General features: G+C 38.6%; 2 protein-coding genes across 3 annotated transcripts in view; both read left to right on the forward strand.

Moving 5' to 3' along the window:
• Window positions 1–18,377, forward strand: part of atl3 (atlastin 3) — a 35,488-nt gene extending 17,111 nt beyond the window's left edge. For both annotated transcript variants that reach the window (XM_039665676.2, XM_089134845.1), the window contains exons 2-14: window positions 8,410–8,637; window positions 8,841–8,975; window positions 10,265–10,369; window positions 10,467–10,517; window positions 12,165–12,221; window positions 12,752–12,844; window positions 12,937–13,075; window positions 14,465–14,592; window positions 14,698–14,754; window positions 14,841–14,912; window positions 15,795–15,986; window positions 16,081–16,320; window positions 17,436–18,377. In XM_039665676.2, coding sequence (XP_039521610.2) covers window positions 8,434–8,637; window positions 8,841–8,975; window positions 10,265–10,369; window positions 10,467–10,517; window positions 12,165–12,221; window positions 12,752–12,844; window positions 12,937–13,075; window positions 14,465–14,592; window positions 14,698–14,754; window positions 14,841–14,912; window positions 15,795–15,986; window positions 16,081–16,320; window positions 17,436–17,504 — 1,542 coding nt within the window. In that variant the 5' untranslated portion in view covers window positions 8,410–8,433 and the 3' untranslated portion in view covers window positions 17,505–18,377. The remainder of the gene's footprint in view (window positions 1–8,409; window positions 8,638–8,840; window positions 8,976–10,264; window positions 10,370–10,466; window positions 10,518–12,164; window positions 12,222–12,751; window positions 12,845–12,936; window positions 13,076–14,464; window positions 14,593–14,697; window positions 14,755–14,840; window positions 14,913–15,794; window positions 15,987–16,080; window positions 16,321–17,435) is intronic.
• Window positions 18,378–19,815: 1,438 nt separating this feature from the next.
• On the forward strand, window positions 19,816–24,634 carry cfl1 (cofilin 1). Its single transcript, XM_039665678.2, has 4 exons — window positions 19,816–19,976; window positions 22,765–23,063; window positions 23,307–23,383; window positions 23,693–24,634. Exons 1-4 carry the CDS (start codon window positions 19,974–19,976, stop codon window positions 23,809–23,811), a joined length of 498 nt encoding a protein of 165 aa, XP_039521612.1. The 5' UTR covers window positions 19,816–19,973; the 3' UTR covers window positions 23,812–24,634.
• The last annotated feature ends 1,456 nt before the right edge of the window (window positions 24,635–26,090 follow it).

Raw genomic sequence — 26,090 nt, forward strand, 5'->3', positions numbered from 1 at the left:
AGGATCTGGAATTCAGCCAGTCTGAACAAGAAGGAGGTGTCTGCACTGTTTCAGATTGAACGTTAACGTTACTCATAAATATGTAGTAAATTTATAAATATTTAGGACCCCAAAACCATTTTGAAGCAACACTGGTTGTTTTTATCATATTTGACTGAAGTTGTTTAGTTTCTAATTACTATAAATTAAGCAGTACTACAATTGTCTGTACTTATAACATATTCTTTTAATAGACTGTCAGGAATTTCTGACATATTTCATCAGGTTTTTCAGCTCCACGCCTCATGAACTGTTCCAGACCCAGTTATGCATTTTATTCCTCAGGCGGTGTTGTTTCGCTTGTACACATATTTGTGCACAAACTCATCCACCATATTCAAATAAAATTGTGTATAAGCGTCTCCACAGCAGTGTTGATTGTACTATTGAAAGCAGTCAGAATGCTTGAAACAATAAGTCACATTCAAGCTGGGGAATCTTTCAGTGGAGAAGAGAGCATGCTTGAACCTTTTAACTGGCTTGCCACATCGCAATTTCCCAACAAACCCTGCCTTGCTGGCCAACAGGGCCTGTACTGTCTCAATAATGCCTTCCAGAAATGGATTTAATACACTCTATCTGATATGTCCAAGTAGATATTTACAGCTAGCTTTAAAGGTCAAAACAAACAGTCATGCACTCTGTTGAAGCCATTTCAATGGAACTAATAATAATATTGAATATAATTTAAAATATTTTGAGTTTATTTAGTAAAATGTGAGAATAGCTGTGTTGCAAATGGAACGTAGAAATTTGAATGTAAGCAGTTGCCCAGTGATCTAGTATAATGTAATTTGATTGGTTGTTAGATTTAGTATGAAAGAATAGTATACTGCGAAGCAGTCAGAAGCCACTGGACTTTGGAGCAACACAGTCTTTTGACCTACACGGAACAGTTAATTTGTAAGAAAAGTAAAGATTCCAAGTTTTTGTTTTATTTTATGTTTTTTTTTTTGAAATTCATAATTAAACAGTCAAACGAAGAACTTTGGATTCAAGACTTTTATTCGCGGACGTTTTGTGTTGAGTACAAAAGAACTTTGAAGTCCTAAGCTAGTGAGTCAGGTTTCTGCACTCACAGCAAAGTCAAAAGACTGCTCGACTTAGTCAAAAATCGAGTATATTCAGAAGATTGTTCGACGAAGACGAAATAGAAGCCTCATGAGACGATCGCAAAGGAAGGCAGTCACTCGCGCGAGGACGGCGAGCGAATCGACGGGGCTGAGGAAACTTGCTAACGGCTGCTACAAAGACAGACAATAGTCCAATACGGAAAGAAAAGCAGATGTAGCCAAACCTACAGTACGAGTCGTCGGCTGAATGAAGTTTTCTCTGCAACAGGTCTGATATTTTCTTCTTGGCTCTATTATCCTCCTGATTAACCATCGTCTTAAAGCAAAGACAGAGTTTGGTCACTTATTTCGTTCTGAAAGTCATAGAGCTTTATTTAAAGAAATCCTTCACTACAGTGACTCTTTTTTACGAGTGTTTGTGAAGACATAAGAAGAGTAGAAACTGTGGACAGTTCCAGAAGAAATTGTTACAGTTTTGTGTGAAGATTTTAAAGTGACATGGCAGATGAAAGCGCAGCTGCGTGTGTTGACCAAAAGAGGGCGCCAAAGCCCACAGAAAAGGCTGTAGAGGAGAAACTACAAAGGCTGAGAGGAGAACGCAAGGGAAAGTTGGCACAAATAACAAAACAGAAGAATGATCTAGCCAAATTGAAGGAAAATGAACACAATGTTAATTTCATTAAAGATGAAGCATTGCTAAAGTTTGAAAGATGCTTAAGACAGTATGAACGGATTAATGAAGAGTTGTGTGAGCTAACAGATGAAGACGACAGGAAAGCGGTTCAAGATGCTTTTGAGAACAAATATTCAGAATTCACGCTGTTTATAGAAGACACAAACAAATGGATTGCAGATGTCTTAAGAGATGAGGAAGATGATATTGGGCCACAAGATAGTGTATCCAAAGCTAACTCCAAGGTAAGCCACACTTCCAGTACTAATTCTGCAATGCTGAGAATTAAAGCTGAACGTGAAGCACTGTTGGCAAGAGCTGCAGCAATGAAAAAGAGAGAAGCAATAGAACAAGAAGAAGTTCGCTTGAGAGTTAGAAAAGAGCAATTGGAGCTTGAAACTGAGCTTGCTGCTTCAGATGCCAAATTAAAGGTGTATGAAGAATTTGAAGATGCTCGCGAATCTAACTATGACTTATTGGAGCCACCTTCTCGACCCAGATTTGAACCCTTGATACGAAGACAAGAAAAACATAATGTGGAAGAATACGTGCTTCGTGGAGCTGGTAAGCCATCCTTTACATTCAGTCCAAAGCTAAACACTCAAGTTGGTGCGTCAGATAGAGGAAAGTCATCTTTGCGGTTTGATGCTGTCAGCAGCACGCCACATCATAATCATCATGATCACACTGATTCTTCTACAGATAGCCTGCACGAAGTACTACAGCGTCAAAACGAAGTCACAGAGATGCTCATTAAACAACAGAGTTTGTCTCAACTGCCTCAAAGAGACATATCCACATTTACAGGAGATCCTCTGACTTACAGATCTTTCATAAGGGCATTCGAGCATGCTATCGACAGCAAAACAGACAGTCATCAAGATCGGCTGTACTACCTTGAACAGTTCACGAGTGGAGAGCCACTTGATCTTGTTCGGAGCTGTGAGCACATGAGACCCGACAGAGCTTACAGACAAGCCAGAGAGCTGCTTGATCGTCATTATGGAGATGAAATGACCATTGCTACAGCTTATATCAAGAAGGCTATGGAATGGCCTCAGATAAGGCCAGACGACAGAAAAGGATTGAATGCTTTTGCTTTGTTCTTGGTTGGATGTTGTAACACAATAAATGATGTTGACTACATGGATGAAATGAACAATCCTACCAACATGAAGTCCATTTTATCCAAACTTCCATTCAAACTGAAAGAAAGATGGAGAAGTCATACTTATGACATTCAAGAAAAAACAAGAAAAAGAGCCAGGTTTTCTGATTTAGTGGAATTTGTGTACCACCAAGCAAAGGTTGCCAATGACCCGCTGTTTGGAGATATCCTGGACTCCACTTCAAGTAACCAGATCAACTCAAAAAAGCAAACAAGCATTAGAAAAAGTGAGTCTAAAAGAAGCAGCTTTGCTGTAAATGTGTCTGCTACTGAAAATAACGTCAGTAAAAGCCAACCTGAGAAGAAACCCTTTGCAGTCAAGTCTGCAAGTGTCTTTCAAAGTCCATGTCTTTACTGCCAGAAGAACCATGCACTGAATGCGTGCAACAAGATTAGAGAACAGCCTCTGAAAGAAAGAATTCAGTTCTTGAAAACGAACGGCCTTTGTTTTGGGTGTCTGACAGCAGGTCATATGTCCAAGGACTGTAAAAAAAGGTCTTCTTGTCCAGATTGTTCACTCAAGCACCCAGCTATCTTGCACGTTGTAAAGGAGGTTGCTTCATTGAAGACCAACTGTGCAGATGACAGCTTACAAAGCTCAAGTGAAGTCACAAGTGCTCTCGTGTCTGCAGGATGCAAAAGAGGTGACCATACTGGGGCCGGGAACAGTGAGTGCATCCTTCCCATCGTACCTGTACGGGTAAAACATAAGAAAGACTCAAAGATAATCAAGACCTATGCTTTTCTAGATCAAGGAAGTACAGCAACTTTCTGCACTGAAGACTTGGCGAAGAGGTTGAATATGCGAGGCAGAAAGGCAGAGTTCCTGCTTCGCACTATAGCCCAAGAACAGAAAGTTAGTAGCTATGAGCTTACAGATCTGGAGGTGTGTGGCTTAGAGGAGCAAGATTACATTCAGCTGCCCAATGTGTATACTCAGCCAGATATACCTGCAAAAAAGGCCAACATCCCACAGAAGAAAGATTTGGAAAAGTGGTCTTATCTGAGTCGAGTCCATCTCCCAAAACTGGATGCAGAAGTTGGTCTGCTCATCGGTGTCAATGCGTACAAAGCCATGGAGCCATGGGAGATCATTAATAGTCAGAATGACGGACCATACGCTGTGAAGACCGCTCTTGGTTGGGTTGTCAATGGACCAATCAGCAGATGTCCAGAGAAGGAGTCAGACGATGGCAAAAGACAAAGTTTCCTTGTCAATCGGATTTCTGTGATAAGCGTTGAAGAAATGCTGATGAAGTATTACAATGCAGATTTCCCAGAAAGAAGATGTGATGACAGACGAGAACAGTCTCAACATGACAAGCAGTTCATGCATACGGTGACAACATCAGCCCAGCTTGTGGATGGTCACTTCTGCATTAAGTTGCCTTTGAAGGATGACAAGGTGAAGATGCCATGCAACCGTGGTATTGCTGAACAGAGGCTTAACTCTCTGAAGAGGAAGTTCAGTAGGAATATTGACTTCTTTCAAGAGTACAGGGCATTTATGGACAACATACTGGAAAAAGGCTACGCAGTAAATGTTCCAGAAGAACAGTTGATTCGCAATGATGGAAGAGTATGGTTCATTCCACACCATGGGGTTTACCATCCAAAAAAGAGGAAACTCCGAGTCGTTTTTGACTGTGCGGCAACTTACCAGGGTGTGTCGCTAAATGACCAGTTGTTGCAAGGGCCTGATCTAACGAACACCCTCATCGGAGTGTTGCTGAGATTCAGACAGGAGCCTGTTGCCATGATGGCAGATATCGAGTCCATGTTTTACCAGGTGTGGATTCCAGACACGGACGCAGATATGTTACGCTTTCTCTGGTGGCCAGGCGGTAACCTGAATGTTGAACCAGAAGAGTACAGAATGTGTGTGCATCTGTTCGGTGCTACATCATCTCCCAGTTGTGCGTCATATGCATTGAGAAGAACAGCGGAGGATGCAGCATCAAAGAGTACACTAGAAGCCACACAGACTGTCCTCAAGAATTTCTATGTGGACGACTGCTTGAAGTCAGTAGCCACAGAAGACAAAGCCGTTACTCTTGTCAGGGAGCTGATGACACTGTGCGCAAGTGGTGGTTTCCATTTGACCAAGTGGGTCAGCAACAGCCGAGCTCTGCTAGGTTCCATTGCCGATCACGAACGAGCAGCTGAGGTCAAAGATCTTGATTTGGAGCATGATGAGTTACCAGTGGAACGAGCATTGGGCATGCAGTGGTGCACAAGTTCTGACAGCTTCAAGTTCAAAATACATCTGCCGGACAAGCCATGCACAAGACGGGGCATTTTATCTGTAGTCAGTTCAGTGTATGACCCAATGGGTTTTTTGGCACCACTCCTGCTACCTGTCAAGCTCATTTTAAGAGATCTCTGCCAAGAGAAGAAAGGTTGGGATGAAGAGATCCATGAAAAGTCATGCCAGACATGGATGAAGTGGCTGACAGACTTAGACAAGCTTTCAGAACTCAGTCTGAACAGATGTTTCAAACCCCCTGCATTTGGGCCAACAAAGGTTGCTCAAATCCACAATTTCTCAGATGCTAGTCAAGATGGTTATGGCGTTGTGTCGTATCTCTTGCTGACAAATGATCGGGGTGAGAAACATGTATCATTCTTGATGGGAAAGTCCAGAGTCGCTCCGCTCAAACAGATCACGATCCCGAGAATGGAGTTAACAGCAGCGACTGTTGCAGTCAAGATCGATCGGATGTTGAAAGAAGAACTTGAAGTTCCCCTGATGGAGTCGGTCTTCTGGACAGATAGTACAACGGTACTAAAGTACATTGAAAACGATGCGCTTCGCTTCAAGACATTCGTGGCAAACCGTGTCTCTTTCATTAGAGAAGCGACTACATCTTCTCAGTGGAAGTATGTCAATACCTCACAAAACCCAGCTGATCAGGCTTCAAGAGGGTTGAAGATCCAGAGCTTCTTGGAAAGTAAAAGCTGGTTTCAGGGGCCTAGTTTCCTGCAAAAAGAAGTTGAATGGCCAGAACAACCTAAACAGTGTACTTACTTGACTGAAGATGATGTTGAGGTGAAGACATCCGCTGCAGTGTCATGCACAGACTCAAATGAGTGCACAGATCCATTGAACCAGCTCGTTGAGTATTATTCCAGTTGGCATAAGCTGAAAAAAGCGACAGCCTGGATTTTGCACTTGAGAAGGGCGTTGCGGCACCTGAGCGAGAAGAGAAAAGAGTTTGAGCAGAACATACAAGAGAATGAGATTGATCCAGGTAAATGCAGATCAGTAGTTGAACAGCAAATGGTGATGTACAAGAAGAACCTGGAAAAAAGGATACTTACCGTGGAAGATCTATCCAGAGCTGAAATGGAACTGGTTAAATACAGTCAGAGACAAGCTTACTCAGAGGAGATACAAGCCTTGCAGCCGGGAGGCTCTCGTGTAAAAAAGAGCAGTTCTATCTTCAAACTGGATCCATACTTGCAAGATGATGTGTTGAGAGTAGGAGGACGTTTGAACAGATCGGCAATGCCTGAGGAGGCCAAGCATCCTGCCATTCTGCATAAACAGCACAGAATAGCTCACCTCATTCTCCACCACATCCATCAAGAGTGTGGACATGGAGGTAGGAACCACATCCTAGCCATATTGCGACAACGGTATTGGATACCAAGAGCCAATGCAGCAGCAAGAAAAGTGATTTCAGAGTGCAACCTCTGCAGAAGACTGCATGCAAAGGCAGGAGAGCAGAAAATGGCAGATCTGCCACAAGACCGTTTGATCCCTGACAAACCACCCTTCACCAACACGGGTGTGGATTATTTTGGACCTTTTGAGGTCAGAAGAGGACGTGCAAAGGTTAAGCGGTATGGAGTACTATTCACATGTTTAACTGTCAGAGCTGTGCATATAGAAGTAGCCCATTCTCTTGACACTGACTCCTGTATTAATGCCATACGGCGTTTTCAAGCAAGAAGAGGACAAGTGTCAATCATTCGTTCCGACAATGGCACAAACTTTGTCGGCGCTGAACGAGAGCTGCGTGAGGCATTGTCAGAGCTGGATCAGTCTCGTATCAATAAAGTCATGATGAGAAAGGGTGTGCAATGGATTTTCAACCCGCCTGCTGCATCCCACCACGGCGGTATCTGGGAACGTCAAATCCGCACGGTGAGAAAAGTGCTGAGTTCTGTTGTGAAGCAACAACTCTTAGAAGATGAAGGACTACACACTCTTCTATGCGAAGTTGAAAGCATCATTAATGGGAGACCATTAACCACGAACACAGATCACCCCAATGACCTCGAGCCGCTAACGCCGAATCATCTGCTCACATTGAAAACACAGCCTAGTTTTCCACCTGGTGTGTTCGCTAAGGATGATGTCTATGCCCGCCGGCGCTGGAGACAAATACAATACATGGCGGATCTATTCTGGCGAAGGTGGACTCACGAATACCTACCGCTTTTGCAAGAACGGCAAAAATGGCTCGGCCTAAAGAGAAGTTTCAAGGTTGGAGATGTTGTTCTCGTCGCAGATTCGTTCCTGCCAAGAAATTCCTGGATGTTAGGCAGAATCATGAGAGTGATGCCGGATTCCAAAGGCGTTGTCCGAAGTGCTGAAGTTCGAACGAAGACCAGCATCATTCAAAGACCCATAACTAAACTTTGTTTATTGCAGGGAGAAGACTGAAGATAGAAGAGAGAGACTTGAACAAGCTAAAAAATACTTACCAGAGTAGATTGAATGTTGAATAGAAATAACCAGTTTGATTAGACTGTGAAAAATATTTAGTTGTTAATGCTTTCCAGTTAATGTTTACTTGAAATACTTCTCTGTGAATAGGAGAAGATTTTTTGCCAAAAGGAATTGAGATAGTGTTATATTTAGCAGTATAAATGGCTTCAGTTTAAGTTTAAGTTGATAATTGATATGTTAAGGCCTAGTCAATTAGGGGCCGGGATATGTTGAAGCCATTTCAATGGAACTAATAATAATATTGAATATAATTTAAAATATTTTGAGTTTATTTAGTAAAATGTGAGAATAGCTGTGTTGCAAATGGAACGTAGAAATTTGAATGTAAGCAGTTGCCCAGTGATCTAGTATAATGTAATTTGATTGGTTGTTAGATTTAGTATGAAAGAATAGTATACTGCGAAGCAGTCAGAAGCCACTGGACTTTGGAGCAACACAGTCTTTTGACCTACACGGAACAGTTAATTTGTAAGAAAAGTAAAGATTCCAAGTTTTTGTTTTATTTTATGTTTTTTTTTTTTGAAATTCATAATTAAACAGTCAAACGAAGAACTTTGGATTCAAGACTTTTATTCGCGGACGTTTTGTGTTGAGTACAAAAGAACTTTGAAGTCCTAAGCTAGTGAGTCAGGTTTCTGCACTCACACACTCAAATATGAACATGTGCCCTTATTTTATTGCTGGTATTAAGCTGAAATATATTTATTGTTGCCTACAGAAAGCCTGTGATATAGGACAAAGGATGCGGGGTGAACCGGGTCCAGTCCAAATTGTGACAGTCAACAAGGAGGATCACTCCTTTGATCTGGATACAGAGGCTCTCGGTCGAATTCTTTTGGCGCCTGAGGTTCGAGATAAGGATGTTGTGGTGGTGTCTGTCGCTGGAGCCTTCCGAAAAGGGAAAAGTTTCATTTTGGATTTCATGCTCCGATACATGTATAGGAAGGTCAGAAAGAAAAACAATGCATTCAATATTCAGATCATGTAATGCTTTACATTATTTAATATTAAGGCAAAAATCTGCCCAGTTAGGATGTTTTAGGATATTAAATTCCAAACACTTTGAAGGATCATTGGCTCCCTCTTGGTGTACTGCTCTTGAGCATGTTCTTACAATATATTTACCTCTCCTTTTTTTGTCGCCTGCAGCCTGGTCAGGACTGGCTTGGGCAGGAAAATGAGCCACTGACAGGTTTCTCCTGGAGAGGAGGCTCCGACCCAGAGACCATCGGCATCCATCTGTGGAGTGAAGTTTTCATTGTCCGGAAGATGGATGGAAGTGAGGTAACAAGCACCCAACAGCTGCCAATGCACTGTGGTCATGTGGCCCTATTTTTTCACTAATAATTGCATACACTATTCGTATTTATGCATGCATGTGAACTTCTCACAAAAAAACGTTCTGCCTGATTCATGACATATGCATACGCATTATGCAAAATATGATTTTTTTCGCAACCTCATTCTAATGTTGATGAATTCAAAATATTCGAAATGAGCGACCGTGTGCCTGAGGTAATATTTATATACTGTATATAATAATGTATATAAGATTTATATCTGTTTAGAATTTCATCTTAACATGTTTATAAGGCCAAAGAGTGTATGTGTCTTTTAGTTGTTCCTACATTTTTTCATAAACTTAGAATACATTTTAGAATGAAAGTTAATGATGAATCATGATTTGTTTTTTAAAAAACAAATTGTGCGTACACATGCTTAGGGAATGAGACCCAAGGATTTTTATGATTGTGTTAATGTTTTTATCTTGAGTTCTTTCACCTATTCAGAGGGAACACTGTAGTCAATTAGATTCGTGAACTTGCAGTCAGTGAAAGAGAAATAATGCATTAAAATGTTGTTTCTGTTTGTATCTGTATATTTAAGATCTGCTTCTACTTTGTCTTTTGCTGGTTGCATAAAACAAACTGATAGCATGACCAGTGTAATCCGATTTGCTTTTAAATGTTTCCAAGCTGTGTGTGTTTTTTTTTTTATTAATCATTCAAAAATAATTCCACTCACTAAATCAGCTTGGGCAGTTACTGAATTTACATCTGAATGATTTATTTAACTGCAAATCATTACTTTTGGTCATATCTGCATCATATCAAAATTCTAATTGTTGTGGCGTTAGGTTATATTTAGGCTTGTGAGATACTAACTGGTTCTTTATGACAATGACAATACTTGTTACTTTAGGATTTTGTTGTTATAAATGGAACTTTTATAAATATAACCAATAGTAGTTGTTTGTTTGTTATTATTTGTTGCTTTCTCAGAAATACTTAAAATCATTGTGGAATTCTTGCATGTTTGATATGTATGAGTTGAATAAAGATCTGAGATTGAAGAACTAAATGACTAGCATTAGTCAGTTTCTATCTAGTGGTTTTTGTTCAGTAATCTGCTCTTGCACAAGCCCTGAAATCAGATTCATAGTAAGTTTGTGGTAATTTCAAGATTTTATCGTCTGGCTTAATGTCAAAACAGTTTGATCACTTCCGGTCACTTACTCTTTTGAGTTTGGAGAACCTTAGTACTAAAATGGAGCATTTTGTTCTTCTCTGTAGGTTGCAGTGCTTTTAATGGACACACAAGGAGCGTTTGATTCTCAGTCCACAGTGAAAGATTGTGCCACCATCTTTGCCCTCAGCACCATGACTAGTTCTATCCAGGTTTCCACAATGCATCTTAACAATTTTGCCACAAATGACTTGAAAGAAGAAGACTGGAAATGTGTCATAAATATAATTACTTTTTTTCTTCTTCTAGATTTATAACCTGTCACAAAATATCCAGGAAGATGATCTACAGCAACTTCAGGTTAGTCACAACTAGCCAACTGATTTGTCGTGAGACTGTCTTGCATTTTTGATTTGGAAAACGTTGTCTTTATTACACCACAGAGCAATTATTGGATTAAAAGCAGGGTTTCTGCGAGTCTTGAAAAGTCTTAAGTCATCCATACACAAATTAAGGCCCTATAAGGCCTTAAATCAGAGCAGAAAGTCTTAAATTCATAAAGTCATGGCATTAAATGTTGCATGCACTGCAAAAAAATGAATATCTTTCAAAGTATTTTTGTCCCGGTTTCCAATACAAATATCTAAAAACATCTTTAAATCAAGATACATTTACTAAGTTGAGATGTAAATTTAAAAACTCTTGAAAAAAACAGTCATTTATTTAGAATTTAAAGCTTTTGTAGCTAGTGCTGTCAATCGATTTAAAGGGGTCATATAATGCCATTTTCATACAAGTTATGAGTTTGATTCTTTAGGGTCTAAATTAAAACTTTGTAATATACTTTAATTAAAAAATCCCATTAATTGTAAGAAAACACAAATTTTATCTGGTCAAAAACAGCTCTGTTTTCTGAACGCCGTTTCAGTGCATATGCTTTTAAATGATAATGAGCTTCGCTCACTCCGCCCCTCTGTTCTGTTCAGACGTGAATTCGTCTACCGCGCCGCAGGACCTCTAGACGCGTTTAAGCGAAATGCTCTTTTGGGCCATTTTTGGCCGGAAATTTTCGGTGGCTGAATAGTCGGTGCATCCCTAATATCAGGGATCATTTTTGTCTATTGGTCCAGTCAGACCAGTTCAGACTTTTACTTGCCCTGTCAAAATGCACAAAACTTTATTGTTTTCATTGTTTTTTAACTCATGTAACCTTGTAAACAGTGCTTTAAGATTTTTAGATCAGTTGGGATATATACAGAAATTGAATTAAGTTATCAAACACTTGACAGCACTTCACTGCATAAATTATAAATTAAATATAGATTAATACTTATTAAAGCTACAAAAGTTACTTAATCAAGAATATTGAGTGATTTTTCATTGTTTTTCTTTTGTTCTTTGATTATCCTTAATGACAGACATCAGCAGGTTTATTAGGCTGCTGTCACTTAAAGGCATGACATTGATCTGACACGCATCCAATTTTCTCACAGCTCTTTACATTCATTTAAGACTTCATTAAACTCATTTAACACTAACACTTTCGAGTATACGCAACAAAAAAGCTGTTTTGGTATAATTTTGTGGGTTTTTTCCGTTCAATATTGTCTGAAGCATCTTTCTGTGCTCAAGACTGTGTGTGTTACAGAGACAGGAGATTCACAGTTCTGCACTGCATTCTCTTTTGTGTCTTATCACACTTGAATGGTTTAAAAGCATTTGCATGAATAACAGCGTGATCCTGTTAGCCAAAGGATGATGGAGAAAAAAGTGGATGCTGTGTTAATTGCATTAAATATATGTAATGCTTTAAACTGAAAGGCCATCTGTTCTGATGCATCTCTTGTCATAACCACCTCACATACAATATATCACAGTCATTAGTTGGTGTTTTTTTTTTGTTGTTGTTGTTGTACATTGTTTTTTCAGTTTTTTATGGTTTTGTTTTCTGTTTTTTATGGTTTTTCTAACTCTTATTACACCTGTCATTTTTTTGTGTTTATGTAGCTGTTTACAGAGTACGGGCGACTTGCAATGGACGAAATCTTTCTGAAGCCTTTTCAGGTATGAACACACCTTGCTGATACTGACATTGTAGTAATCCCTGTTAGTTTAAAAGTGATTGTGTCTGTGTGTACCTGTAGTGATGCCTGCCTTCTGTGGTCACATTTGTATTTCAAATTTGTGGTTTTTTTTTTTTTTTTTGCTTGGCACTCATTTAACTTTGTGAGCAGAATAACCTCAGGACCTAAAAAGACCTCTGGTGACACCGTGTTAAAATGATGGTATCAGATGGCAATATCATGGTATTCAAAATATTATATTGAATGATTATCATAATTATATCTCATTGTATTTATATCCGTATCAAGATAAAAATACAGTGGTAGTACCGTGGTACCTATCCACAATTACTGCATTTAAATGAAACCGTGGACAACAATTTCTTGAGAGCTCACGGCCGTTGAATATCTTGAAACTTGAAACTGGTTATCAGTGCATCTAGACAGACATGTCTACGCCTGTGTGTTTTAATGCCTTCGTGCTTTATTGTGTATTTCTTTCATTTCTGCACTACTCTTTCTTGCCCACAGTCGCTTATGTTCCTGGTCAGAGACTGGAGTTTCCCATATGAGTATAAATTTGGGTTTGAGGGAGGAAGCAGTTTCTTGGACAAACGTCTTCAAGTACGTGACTAAGAATGACTTAAGGTACACTATTTGTTCAGTTGTGTGTTTGTCTTTAGTGATCTCTCTCTTGTGTGTGTGGGGATGTACAGGTGAAGCAGACTCAGCATGAGGAGCTTCAGACAGTGAGAGAGCACATTCACTCCTGTTTCACCTCCATTTCCTGTTTTCTCTTACCACACCCTGGCCTGAAGGTGGCAACAAGCCCTGCATTCAAGGGACAGCTGTGTGGTATTAGACTTCATTCATGTTTTACTACTCACACTAAGCACTCTGCCTAGAGATGGACACAAGTACTGGAGCATTTAATACTGCCAGCAAAGATTCAATTTGGAAGCACAATAATTAATTTTGGTTTTTCAACTTCGAACAATTTTGTAAAAAAAAAAAAAAAATACAGTGTGGTGGGGATGCAACATCGACCCACAATTTAAAATGTTGGATGACTGACCCCGAAATGGTTTCATTTATCTGTTTGGGCAAAATGACCAAAGTACCCATTCCTAATTCTGCTGTAACATATCCACACAACAATGACATGCATTCAAAAGTTTGTGGTCGATAAGATATTTTATAATGCTTCAACACCAACCAACCATTAAAATACAGTAAAAAAACATAATATTGTGAACTGAAGTATTATTAACATTTAAAATAATTTTCTACTGCTATATATTTTGAAATGTAATTTCAAATCATTCTAATATGCTGAACTTTTGATTCACTTTTGATCAGTTTAATCCATTCTTGCAAAAGTAATTATTTTTTTAACCTTTATTTATCCAGGTAAAATATTTGAGAACCACTTCTCATTTACAAACATGACCTGGCAGAAAATATCTGGCAGAAAAAAATCTTTCTGACCCGAAACCATAGTAAAGTAGTGTATATTTGTCAACACTCCATTTACTGATATTTGTGTATAGACCATTTCACAAGATGTAAACAACACTGGTCCAGAAGCACTTCCTGTTTCAGTTTTTAACTGTTTTCTTTATTTCACATGTAAAGAAAACATCTTCAAGATGTTTGTTTAACTTTTTGATTCAGTTTTAAATGTTCTGTTGGTTGTATTTAATCCCAGCTTTTATGTAGTGTTAAAAAACTGAAACAGGAAGTGCTTCTGGACCAGTGTTGTTTACATTTTGTGAAATGGTCTATAAAGCAACACCAATTGTGTGTGTTACTGTGTTTCACTTGCATTTTCAGAGCCTCATTGGTAACACTTTACAATAAGGTTCATTAGTTAATGTATTTACTAACATGTACTAACCATGAGCAATACATTTGTTACTGCATTTGTTCATCTTTGTTAATGTTAGTTCATGAAAATATAGCTGTTCACTGTTTGTTCATGTTAGTTCACGGTGCATTAACTAATGTTAACAAGATTTTAATCAAGTATTAGTAAATGTTGAAAATAACATTAACAAAGATTAACAAATGCTGTATATGTGCTATTCATTATTAGTTCATATTAACTAATGTAGTTAACTAATGTTAACTAACGAACCTTATTGTAAAGTGTTACCGCCTCATTTTAGACTGGCATGTTTTTGTTATTTGTTGTGTTTACATGTACTAACTCTCTTTAACAATCGCTCCATCTTCGATTCGTAGATGTGGCTCCAGATTTTAAGGAACAGTTACGTCAACTCATTCCCAACCTGCTCAAGACTGACCAGCTGGCTGTGAAAGAGATCAATGGGAATAAGGTGACCTGCAGAGGCCTGCTGGAGTACTTCAAAGTGAGTATTTCAAAACTGGCTTGTGAACATCTTCGTCTATTTTTGGTTGAACCGCATTTTTCATGAGTTTTTTTTTTTTTTTTTTTTTTTTTTGTAATTTGTCAGGCATATATTAAGATATATCAGGGAGAAGACCTTCCGCACCCTAAATCCATGCTAGAGGTAACATCATATAGTTTTACTAATGTTTGGTATTTATTTGGTGTTGCTTTATCACAAGTTTTGATGTAATGTTTTGACTCATTCAGGCCACAGCAGAGGCCAATAACCTTGCAGCGGTGGCGTCAGCCAGAGACCAGTACTACAAGAATATGGAGAAGGTATGTTACCTGGAATGTGTTAAACTCTTGTTATGTGTACAATAATTACAGTCCCTCCCAAACAGTTAATGCATAATACAACTGCTGAATATTTTTTATCCCATTAAAATCACGAATCATTCATGTTCATTAACTTTTACCTCAGTATAAGATCTGAGTTTTTGATTCAAGAAGATTTCCTACTAATTCTGAGAAATAATCAAATGTCTTAAATAATAAGCCTGAGACAGATAAATTGTGTCACTTGTCACTTTTATTGTGTTTTACTTGGTTAAAGCTCAGTGTCATTCTCACAAATAAGGTAACCTGGGGGAAGAAGACCCCCATAAGAACAATGTAGATTTACTTTAAAACTAACATTTTGGTATAAGTTTAGCATGTTCGGGATGATGATGCATCAGTCCTAATTCCTGGTCATAATTCCTGTAAATTATATTATTCCTGGGGTAAGAAGCCAGATAAACCTTTACAGAATGTATAAATGACTTTTGATATAATTATTAATTATATTTATATATGTTTTAAATTGTCATTAATGTCAAATACTAAATCAACTTGTTTACCTTCTCCACGGGTATCTTTTACTGCACAAATCTAAAAACATGAATGTGTCCACAAATCCCTTGTTAACACATAGACACAAAAAACTTTGATATTCAACATAATGATCAGTATTTTCCAGAAACACAAAATTAGATCAATTAACCTCAAAACTGTTTTCGGCTGACTTAATATCACAAATGTTTATATTCAGATTATATGGCAAATTAAAAAATTGCAAAGCCATTTATCAAAAGGCATCCTACCCCATGTTACCTTGCAAACTTTTGCATTGTCTTTTTCTGTTCTTTTTTTAAAATATAAATTCCCTCTCACTGTTAGGTATGTGGTGGAGATCTGCCTTATGTGTCTCCTGACTCACTGGAGGAAAAGCACCGCTTCTTCCTGCAGATGGCCCTTCAGCTCTTCTCCAGCACTAAGAAGATGGGTGGGCGGGATTTCTGTGACCGATACAAGGAACAGTTGGAAACAGAGCTGATGGAGCAGTGGGAGTCCTTAAAAAAGCACAATGAGGTAACGGCATTGCGAAAAAGAATCAAAAGAATTAATGTGAGAAAGATATTGAGAGGATTTTATCCATTTCTTTTTGTTCTCTTGTTCCTTTCAGTCCAAGAATGTTTTCAGTGCCTTCCGGACACCTGCAGTGCTGTTTGTCCTGATCTGCCTCCTGTATGTGCTGTCAGGAATTTTGTACTTCATTGGCCTGGAAACTATTTCCTTTGCATGTGACTGTGTAGTTGGTCTAGCCATGATTGCTATGCTGACCTGGGCCTGTATCCGGTACTCTGGCCAGTACAGAGAAGTAGGCACAGCCATAGACCAAGCTGCTGGAGTAATACTAGAGCAGGTAAATATGTTCCTTTTAATAAATGTTTTTATTTAAAGGTGAAGCATGTAGTTTCTGCGACATTAGTGGCACCTAGCAAAATTACAAAAAATAAAACAACCTTGCAAATGCCCCCTTTTGCGCATCATGTCTCCCCCAACTCAAACATAACAATCACAGCTTTTGCCTGTGCTTGTGAAGGCATGTCTCAATAGGTAAAAGTTGCTACATTCAATAAAAGGTCCAATTTATTAGCAGTATTTTTAGCTGTGTTGGTATATGTCATGAGTAAGCAATTAAGTTGTCTAATAACATTGTCTTGAGCGAACGTTAACGTCTCACTTATAATAAAACCTTGCAACGTATCTGGACAGGGTGCATTTTTTTTTTTGACTTAAGGTTTTGTACGCTGGACACATCTAAATTAACATTATATATGGTTACATTTGTCTTAAAGGGTTAGTGCACTCAAAAATGAAAATTCTGTCATTAATTACTCACCCTCATGTCGTTCCAAACCTTTAAGACCTTCGTTCCTCTTCAGAATACAAATAAAGATAATTTTTTTATGAAATCCAAGAGCTTTACTTTTTGGGTGAACTATCCCTTTGAGAGTCGCATTCATGATGAGTTCATGGCCTGTTTAATCTTTGAAGGTCTTAATACAGAAAAGAAAAAAAAGCCTGCAACAGAAGCCATGCCCCTAACTCTCACTATAGGTCAGCGTTGCCAGACGTACGATAATTATCGTATTTGTAATTTTGACCTCTGTATGATGGACGATCTATAATGAAAAAAAAAATCACATAATGTACCATCATTTCAAAATTGTGTGACACTTCAAATGATGGTCATTGTAATCATAGGGCTTCTAAATACATTGATCTAGCTGTGGAATCTATGTCTACCATGAGAAGAATGTGAATGCCGTGTTACGCTTTATGGTGCCTGGTAGGCTCAATATTTACAGTTTTGGGGGAGATAAACCCATGAATGGCATACTAATAATAGTCCATGAACAATTATCTTGGTTAGGAGAATGTATTTAAACATAAAAATCCTACATTCTTCACCTTAAAAAAAATTTCCTTAATGCATAGAATGCTCATAGTTTTTTTTCTCCATTTTTTTCCCAGGCCACAGATGTGGTAAACAAGACAAGAGGCCAGGTTCAGGTGGCTGCACAACATAAGAAGACTAGATAGCTTCTTGTCCTGGCATCTTCAGTTTGATTGAGATGTAAACTGCACAGACGCGACCAATGATATGATACCAAATATTGCTGATCTCCGAATATAGGACTTAAATCTCTCCTTATAATTCAGGTTGACTGATTTTTTGCAAGATGTCTTAAACCAGATTTTTAAATATCAACACAAATATGAATATAAACCAAATATCACAAACCAGCAGTTTTTCAGGGACATTTGTGTATTTAGCACAAGGGCTCTCTCCACAGAGCTGCATTGATACGTTTACAGTTGTTCGTTCCTGTACAGCCAAATACATCCTCCATAGCAGGTCAAGGTCGTGTAACTTTTGGATTGCACTTGCATTGCGCTCTGTTGGTTTGTTCTCTTTAGCCATGAATACCTTTGCACATGAACTGCCATTTTCATTAAGGCTTGAGCTTGATATGATGTTTAGTATTAAAAGTGTAAATACACTATTATCTGACCTTTGCTAGACCTGGTTTATAAGCTGTGTACCAAACTGTGGCCTTTCTGTGCATTCCATCTTGTATACATACATTTATGAATTCTGCGATAAATCCTGTCAATAAGTTTGTTTCACTTTGTTTCATCAGGGTAACAAACATATTTTATTCCGTTCCAATGGACTTCTTGAGTGCTCGATTGGTCCTGTACACCCCCTTTTAACTGCTGGCATGTTGTTGGGTGTTCAAAACCATCCTGACGCATGATAAAGTTGGAATGAAAGTATTGATAGAAAATCCAATATTAACTGTTATAAAATGCCTTGAGGAAAGCTCAGTCATTGTGCACTATTCTGTAACTTACTATTGTTATCAGGTTCATATTTGCATATCATATTAGTAAACACCTGATTTGATTCTGTTTTTTTGTTGTTGTTTTTTTTTTAGTAGTTTGAGCACTGTTGCGTCTTACTATCATTTCGTTTTCATTTTTGTCATATGACATTCCTCTTTCATGTATGATTTGGCAGTGAAAGTGTATACCTGGATAATTCAGTTTCCAGACATATGATAGTATGTGAAAGCAGATCTGTTTTTGTTTTTCAGATTTTTACAGACAATGACAATATGTGTTTGCCCCCAAAGGCAAGTCTGTAATGTGTCTGTGGCATTGTTCTTTGATGCATTCCACCAAAGCCTCATTTGTTGGGTTTTGAATGTGTCCGATCTCTTCACGTTTTCAATCGAGTGGACCTGCCTAAACTCACCTACCAGGGATCATTCTCTGTCCCTGTTTATACTTGTTACTGCTGCATACACTTTACATTATATATTCAACCCTAAAAATAAACAAATAAGCATGCAATGCACTCGTGGGACTTGTTTGTATTTAAAAGAGTAAACTTTTTCACACTAGGTGACAGCATTGCTTTAAACTGTGAGAACATTTCAGTGAGGAAGCGAAAGCATTCATTCATGGACACGTTTTGAACAGCCGTGAAGAGTACGAATGAGCAAAATCGAGTAAATGGAACTATTAATACGTCATTGGTTGATTGGAAATTGAAGATAATAAATTATATTCTGTGTTCTTTGGTCAGCGAGGTATGTTCTTCCCTCTTTGTAGTTTCATTCTTTGCTGCTGTACACCGCTCCCTCTAGCGCGTACTGTGTGAATTTTTTTCTATAGAAATGAAATGTCCTTGTTTCCTTATATGGCGATCGGAGTCGCGAGCCGCCTGATGTGCGCGGCTTTGGCTGAAGCGCGCTCACGACTGTCACCATTTGCTTCCTTATTTGGAAGCGAGTTAAGCGAACCTTAAAAGGGGGCAGAGACAAACACAAAGGGTTAGGCTCAGACCACAGCGTGCCCTACGAGCCACTAACGAATATTGCAACCACTGTAGTATGTTTTCAGTGCAGAATTTGTAGGACAACAGCGCTTTCCATCATGTCACGTTACCAAAGGTAGAAAGCCACATCACAAGAATTCCCTCGCAAGTTCACAAGAATACATTTAAATATAGTAATTAATTAAAAGTTATTGTCAAATTATGAGATGTAATAATATTATCAGTATTATTAATGATTGAATTAAATAATATATAATTAAGGGTTGGTATACATTTTAGAGTACTGTTAAAATTTACACATTATGTGCTATATTGTATTTATGTAATAAAATATAACTGACCTTCTTGCTTAATAAGCAAATACTGAAAAAGTGCACCTTTAATGTACAACATTGTATAAACGCTTTTCAACGGCCATACGCTTCTGACAATGCACTACTGACAACTGAATATATTTTAATGTGTTCACGAGCATTTGTGTGGAGCCCAAAACTACAGTTCCCATAACACCTCAATAAGCGCGTGACACGGATGCTCGCTCCCATCTGCCGCGCGGCCACGAGCAAAAGGGCGCGCCCGAGCGTTGTATCAAGTGTGAGAGCGAAGGACTGCATCACAGCTCATTCAATTCCTATCCAGACGCCGACTAGCACAGAGAAACAACCATGGTATGTCTACATTTAAATAATAATTATGCGATTTACGCCTATTTCCAACGTGTTTGAAGAGTTTAATGTCTAGGCTGTGGGCTTTTTCGGATGAATGAATAACCTGAGAATCAAATCTGTCAATTAACGCCTCTGCCGACTATAGCTGCAGGCTACGTTAAGTGCCGTACATTGTTAGAAAAACGCAAAATGGGTTTGCTCTTGTGGCAGTTTTCGTTGAGCAGTTTTAATTATATATAACGTTACAGTTAATCTCACAGTTCTCGATATTTTGGTTGTGCGTGGCCTTCAGCTATTCGGATGCGGTGAGATTGGCAAAAATGAGACCCAAAAACTACTGGCGCCATTTCCCCGCTCAGCTTCCTTTATTTCCGTGAGTCGAGGCCCAGGAAAGGCCTCGCTGCTTTTCGTTACACACTAACTACAGGCCCCGTCTCTCCACACGCCATTATATCGCACGGCGAAATTAAGAGAGGGTGTGTATAAATCAATGTCTGTAAACCGGTGTGTGTTTAACTGCGTTTTTTCGTTTGTCAGATGAAGCGCTTTCTTGAGTCTGTCCTTTGTCTGAACACGGCCAGAAAACACCATCCCTCACATTTGCTGCACCAGAGAGACTGTGGACATGTGTAAAAACGCAGATTATTCCCTTCTAAGGTCGAAGCCCCGCGTGTTTATACTTCGCTTTTCGTCTTTGGAGCGCGTTAATTTTGCGGATATTTGGAACGCATGCACGAACACCGCAACCGTGGCCCCACCCTAATTCTTGATGCACAGATGGTGGTGGTTTATTTCTTTGACCGAAAAAAGAAACCTCGACTAGGAAAATGTTTTAGGTGGATTACAGCACGGGTTTATATGAAACATTATAAAATATGCGCTGGGAGGAAGGAAGCAGAGTTTAAGAACCGTTAACACTTGTGCATATGCGTATCGTCAGGCAACGTGTGCACGACTAACGTTACACTCTTCCTGGTTGGACGTAACGTAACTTTGGTGAATCGTAGTTTATCTGACGTTTTTTATCTTTGCTCGACGCGTTTAATTTCCATAATGTAAATGCATTTCTTTTTATCGGCATTTTGTCTTTAAACACATGACGTTTTTTGTCTGTGACGTGCAGTGCTTGTGAGTATTTGATTGAATTTGCTTTCCTTGCTTTATTATTTAAGCCGCTGCTGCGTCGCTTTCGTCAGCTTGTTTCTGTAGACACGAAGATATAAGTTACTTGTGAGATTGAGAGGAAATTGCGTTCGTGTCGCGTGTAGGCTGAAGGAAATGCCGGTTCCGGTGTGAGCAGTCTCGGTATCCTCGTCACCAGGACAATATACACGTCATAGGCCACCCACAAAATCAAAATCTCTTTCTGTGAGGCAAGTGATGACTTTAAAAGAAAAAAAAATATATATATTTATATATAATACCATTGTCATTTCCTGTATCTCATTTCTACTGTGGGTTTCACTTCTCAGTGAATGTGGATGATTTACCTGCTGCATTATTGTCCTTCTGCTTTAACTTTGGACTTTTGGACTATTTTATGACAGATTAGCATGTTTTCTCTTAAGATACTGGTGGAAGACCTAGCATTTGTCTTAAACAGTTGTAGATGATTCAAAGATAAATTTATCTAAGAGGTATTTTTGCCTGAACCAAGGATCCCCACAACCATGGAAAGTATTTAGTAGTCATAATAGACTGAAAGTCATGATTCATTTTTCAAAAGGTGTGGGAATCCTGATGATCCCTTGGGCCTTTTGATGCCCTATTTCTTTCATTATTTGTGATTTGTTAGGTAATGAGGCATGTTAAAGCGTTCCTGACGTTCACACCTTAAGCAAACCTGGTTCCTCCCTTTTAGACATGCGTTCCTGTAAGTGGGCCACTCAAACATCTCCCCCACAAGGCTCCCGTCCACCTTTTCACATGTCCTAATGGTCTATTCAGAAGCTAGATCTGCTCTAGTCTAGAGAACTAAACGTTCAGGTTACCCGAAAGGTAATTTTCAGATTTCTTTGAGATGTTTTCAATTTGGTTGTAGCAATGCAGCATTAGTCACTGATCCCTGTTTCTAATGGAAATCAGAGGACTTGAGTAGGTTCATGGGACTGGTGTGACTGAGGCCATTTTGATTTTTCACAGAAGAATCATTGTTTTGCAATCTAAAGCTGCACACCAGATTTGAATGACATGGCTCTTATAATATCTACGGCCAATTTTATACACGTTAATGGTCCTGCTTTAAATCCGATGATCAGTATAAATTTCATCAGCTCTTATGAGGAAGTGCCCAACCATCCCTCTGTTCAAATGTGTTGGAGGATGTCTGAAGTCGTGTGACCAGGAAAGAATGGTGCCTTGTTTAATCCACCCTTTTTCTTTGACTTGCTAGAAACCACATTAACTGGAATAATGTTTAATTTTCACCCAGAATGTCATTCTAGTGCTTTTGCTATGAGACTCGTTCCATTGCCCTTGAAGTGTGTAGTCCCATGGCTGTTTTTTTTTTTTTTTTTTTTTTTTGGTTTTTAGTCACTTGCTGCTTTCTTGTGCTGCAGAACCTGCAGGCCCAGTAGTTTGGCTTCAGCCAAATGAGGTCCAAGTATTCAGTTTTGTTAAAAGGGCAGCCCGTCTAACTAGATCAGACAAGACGGTTTGGTGCAAAACCTCATTCATTCACTTCTCATTTTGCACCCACACATTCATGCATCCTTGCTCATCAGCTCACTCACTTCCCTCTATTCAAACCCATGTGACCTTATCCAGTGTGTGTTTTGTGCTCTCGCAGGCCTCCGGAGTTACAGTGGAAGAGAATGTGTTGACGGTCTTCAATGATATGAAGGTTCGCAAGGCTCATAGCAATGAGGAAGAGAAGAGCAAGAGGAAGAAGGCTGTTCTTTTCTGCCTGAGTGAGGATAAGAAGAAAATCATTATGGAGGAGGGCCAGGAGATCCTGCAGGGAGATGAAGGAGATCCCTACCTTAAGTTTGTCAAGATGCTTCCTCCCAATGACTGTCGCTACGCTCTCTATGATGCCACGTATGAGACTAAAGAGACCAAGAAAGAGGACCTGGTTTTCATTTTCTGGTGAGTCTGTGGATGTACTTCATTTAAACCATGGGTTCCTAATCCTGTTTCTGTAGATCTGGCTTTCTGCAGAGTTCAGTTTCAAGCCTGTTTAACTTTTGTGTTGCTGAAGCTCTTCATTTGCTGGTTCAGGTGTTTGATTAGGGTTGAAGGTAGATCTCCAGTAACAGGATTGGACACCTCTGATGTAGACCTGTCAAATGCTTGTATGAAACGGATGATCTGATCTCTTGTGTCGTCCAGGGCCCCAGAGAGTGCCCCACTTAAAAGCAAGATGATCTACGCCAGCTCCAAGGATGCCATCAAGAAGAAGTTTACAGGTAATGCTGTCCATCCAAAAAAAGAAAGCAAAATAAACACAAATGTACAATTATAAAATGTATAAATAAAAGGTGTTTCATGTACAATACAAATTATATTTTAACAAATAAGTTTTATATATAATAGTAACTACTTAAATTTATTCTACACATGCACTTTTTTTTTAAATGTATTATAACAAATAATGTTGCATGTATAGCTTAATTTATATTATAAATAATTTAAGTTATTCATGCAATGGTTTGTTAATTAAAAATGTGTGTGTGTGTGAATGTGAGATCTGTAGCATTTTTGTTCTTGTCTCACAGGTATCAAGCATGAGTGGCAAGTGAACGGTTTGGATGATATCAAGGACCGAAAGACCCTTGCTGAGAAGCTTGGGGGTTCATCAGTGGTGACTCTCGAGGGGAAGCCTCTTTCCGATTGAGGCTGACATTTCAGGGGTTGGCCGTTCATTCCGACATGGGTGGGGCAGGTGGGCCAGCACGAATGTTTGTGGGGACCACGGGGTGGGTTAATGTGGGTGGGGAGGGTTGGGCAGAAGTGACAGTTTCCAAACTCCACACCTGATGAAAGATGTAGGCTGTCATTCCAGTTCACACATACAATGAACAAAAACATTACAGAGAAAAAAAAGATCTTAAAAGACAAAAATGAAGGATGATGATTATAAAAACAAAGTAATATAACTGTAAATGTGTACTGGCAGGTTTTCGTTCTTTCTGAGTTCTGTGGGATTGTCGAAAGAAAAGACTGAAACAGCAGCCGTTACAATTCAGCTATACAACATATTCTTTGTTCTTAAGATTTAGGTTTCTTGTTTTTGTTTTGCCAAACATATAGTTAAGTTTTTCTAAGTATGTGTGTTGACTAGGTTAAGTACAAAATTCTCAAATCACAATGTTATTGGACCATTCTGGGAACAGTTTACTTGCCCCTCCCCCCCCTTTTGTTTTATTTTGAGCTCACATGTTTTATTGATTCCATCTGATTTAAATATTTCCAAATGTAATTCAAAACCATGGCACTGGTGTCAAGAAATTGTACACATTCCTTCTACCTGTAAAATCTGGGACCTAGTGGGTGAGCTGTCTGTTGATGAATTGGATTGAGTGGATTGATGGACACGTATGAAGTTTAGATGGGGAGCGATATATTTGGGCAGCCTGTGTACAGAGCTTTGATTGATATTGGTCAGTGGATGTTTTGTATCGTCTCCTTATCTCTAATAAAAAAAAAGCACTAAACAACTCTGCTGTTACAATTGGTTTGTTTCTTCATATTTGGCAAATTATGTGTGAAGGCTGGCTTTTTTTTGTGAATCTAATTTCGAAAGTCTTTGAATCTCGAGTTGATCTTTAATGTTGGTTTATATATGCGCTTGCATTATTTATTCTGGATTTATTACTGTTATCAGTGTTCAGCATGATTTATACACTTGATATGTGATGGTTGTAAAATTCATAAAGTTCAACAGAGACTGATTGCTTTGTCATCGTCCTTACGGATTTGATTTATGGCTTGTTTTTTTAGTAATGTAGTTCAGTAGACTGTAAGCCAATAATAAAAATAGCTGATTATATTGATACTATTATGATCGCAAATCCATCTTATACGGTCGTTCGTTAGCATGTCAACTGCATTTGGATAGTATTAATAAACATGCAATCATTTCCTTAGGCTAATTGGTTAAATCTCTCTTTTTGAGAAATGATAGCAGTGTTTCATGGATATTTGGGTAACACTTTACAATAAGGTTCATTAGTTAACATTAGTTAATGTATTTACTAACATGCACTAACCACGAGCAATACATTTGTTACTGCATTTGTTCATCTTTGTTAATGTTAGTTCATGAAAATACAGCTGTTCATTGTTAGTTCACGGTGCATTAACTAATGTTAACAAGATTTTAATCAAGTATTAGTAAATGTTGAAAATAACATCAACAAAGATTACCAAATGCTGTATATGTGCTATTCATTATTAGTTCATATTAACTAATGTAGTTAACTAATGTTAACTAACGAACCTTATTGTAAAGTGTTACCGATATTTGTGGCATAATGATGTTTCCTTATCTTATGCCTGTCATTTTTGATAGAATAAGATGCCACACAGAACATAGACGCAGGTAGGGTGACTGACGGAAAAAGAAAAAGCATTCACATGTCACATCTATTTGGCCTATGTAGAATATAAATGTGGATGAACCATTGTCATTAAACTTCCTGAGGATGGGTATCAGTAATTGAGAACATGCTGATAAACCGTTATTAAAACGTTTATTTTATTACTACAGAGATATCGGTGGTAATAACAATTTTGAATGGCTTCAATGAATTAGTGATGTTTTTGTGTAGTGTGATGCACTAGTTTGTTCTTTAAAACATAGCTTACTGGACAATTTGTGCTATATTAAATCGCTGACCTCCTGCAATACTGTTGAATAATGTATTCATCACTATATCATAATAATGTATTCAGTATAATCACTCCCCGGACTGACTGACAGAACCGCGAGGACTTACTGTTCAGCCATGTTGTGAAAGACAAGACTCAATGAAAGATTTACACGTCAACCATTGGAGGGCAGTAGAGATTCATTTCAGAACCTTACTGAAAAAAAATGAAACTTCCTACTTCCTGTGCTGAACTACAATCGTCTCTGTACCTCTGCCTTTCGTAGTGCTAGTAGTAGCTATT

The sequence above is a fragment of the Pimephales promelas genome, chromosome 9, assembly GCF_988280905.1.
Source record: "Pimephales promelas chromosome 9, fPimPro1.hap1.1, whole genome shotgun sequence".
Classification (NCBI taxonomy): Eukaryota; Metazoa; Chordata; class Actinopteri; order Cypriniformes; family Leuciscidae; genus Pimephales; species Pimephales promelas.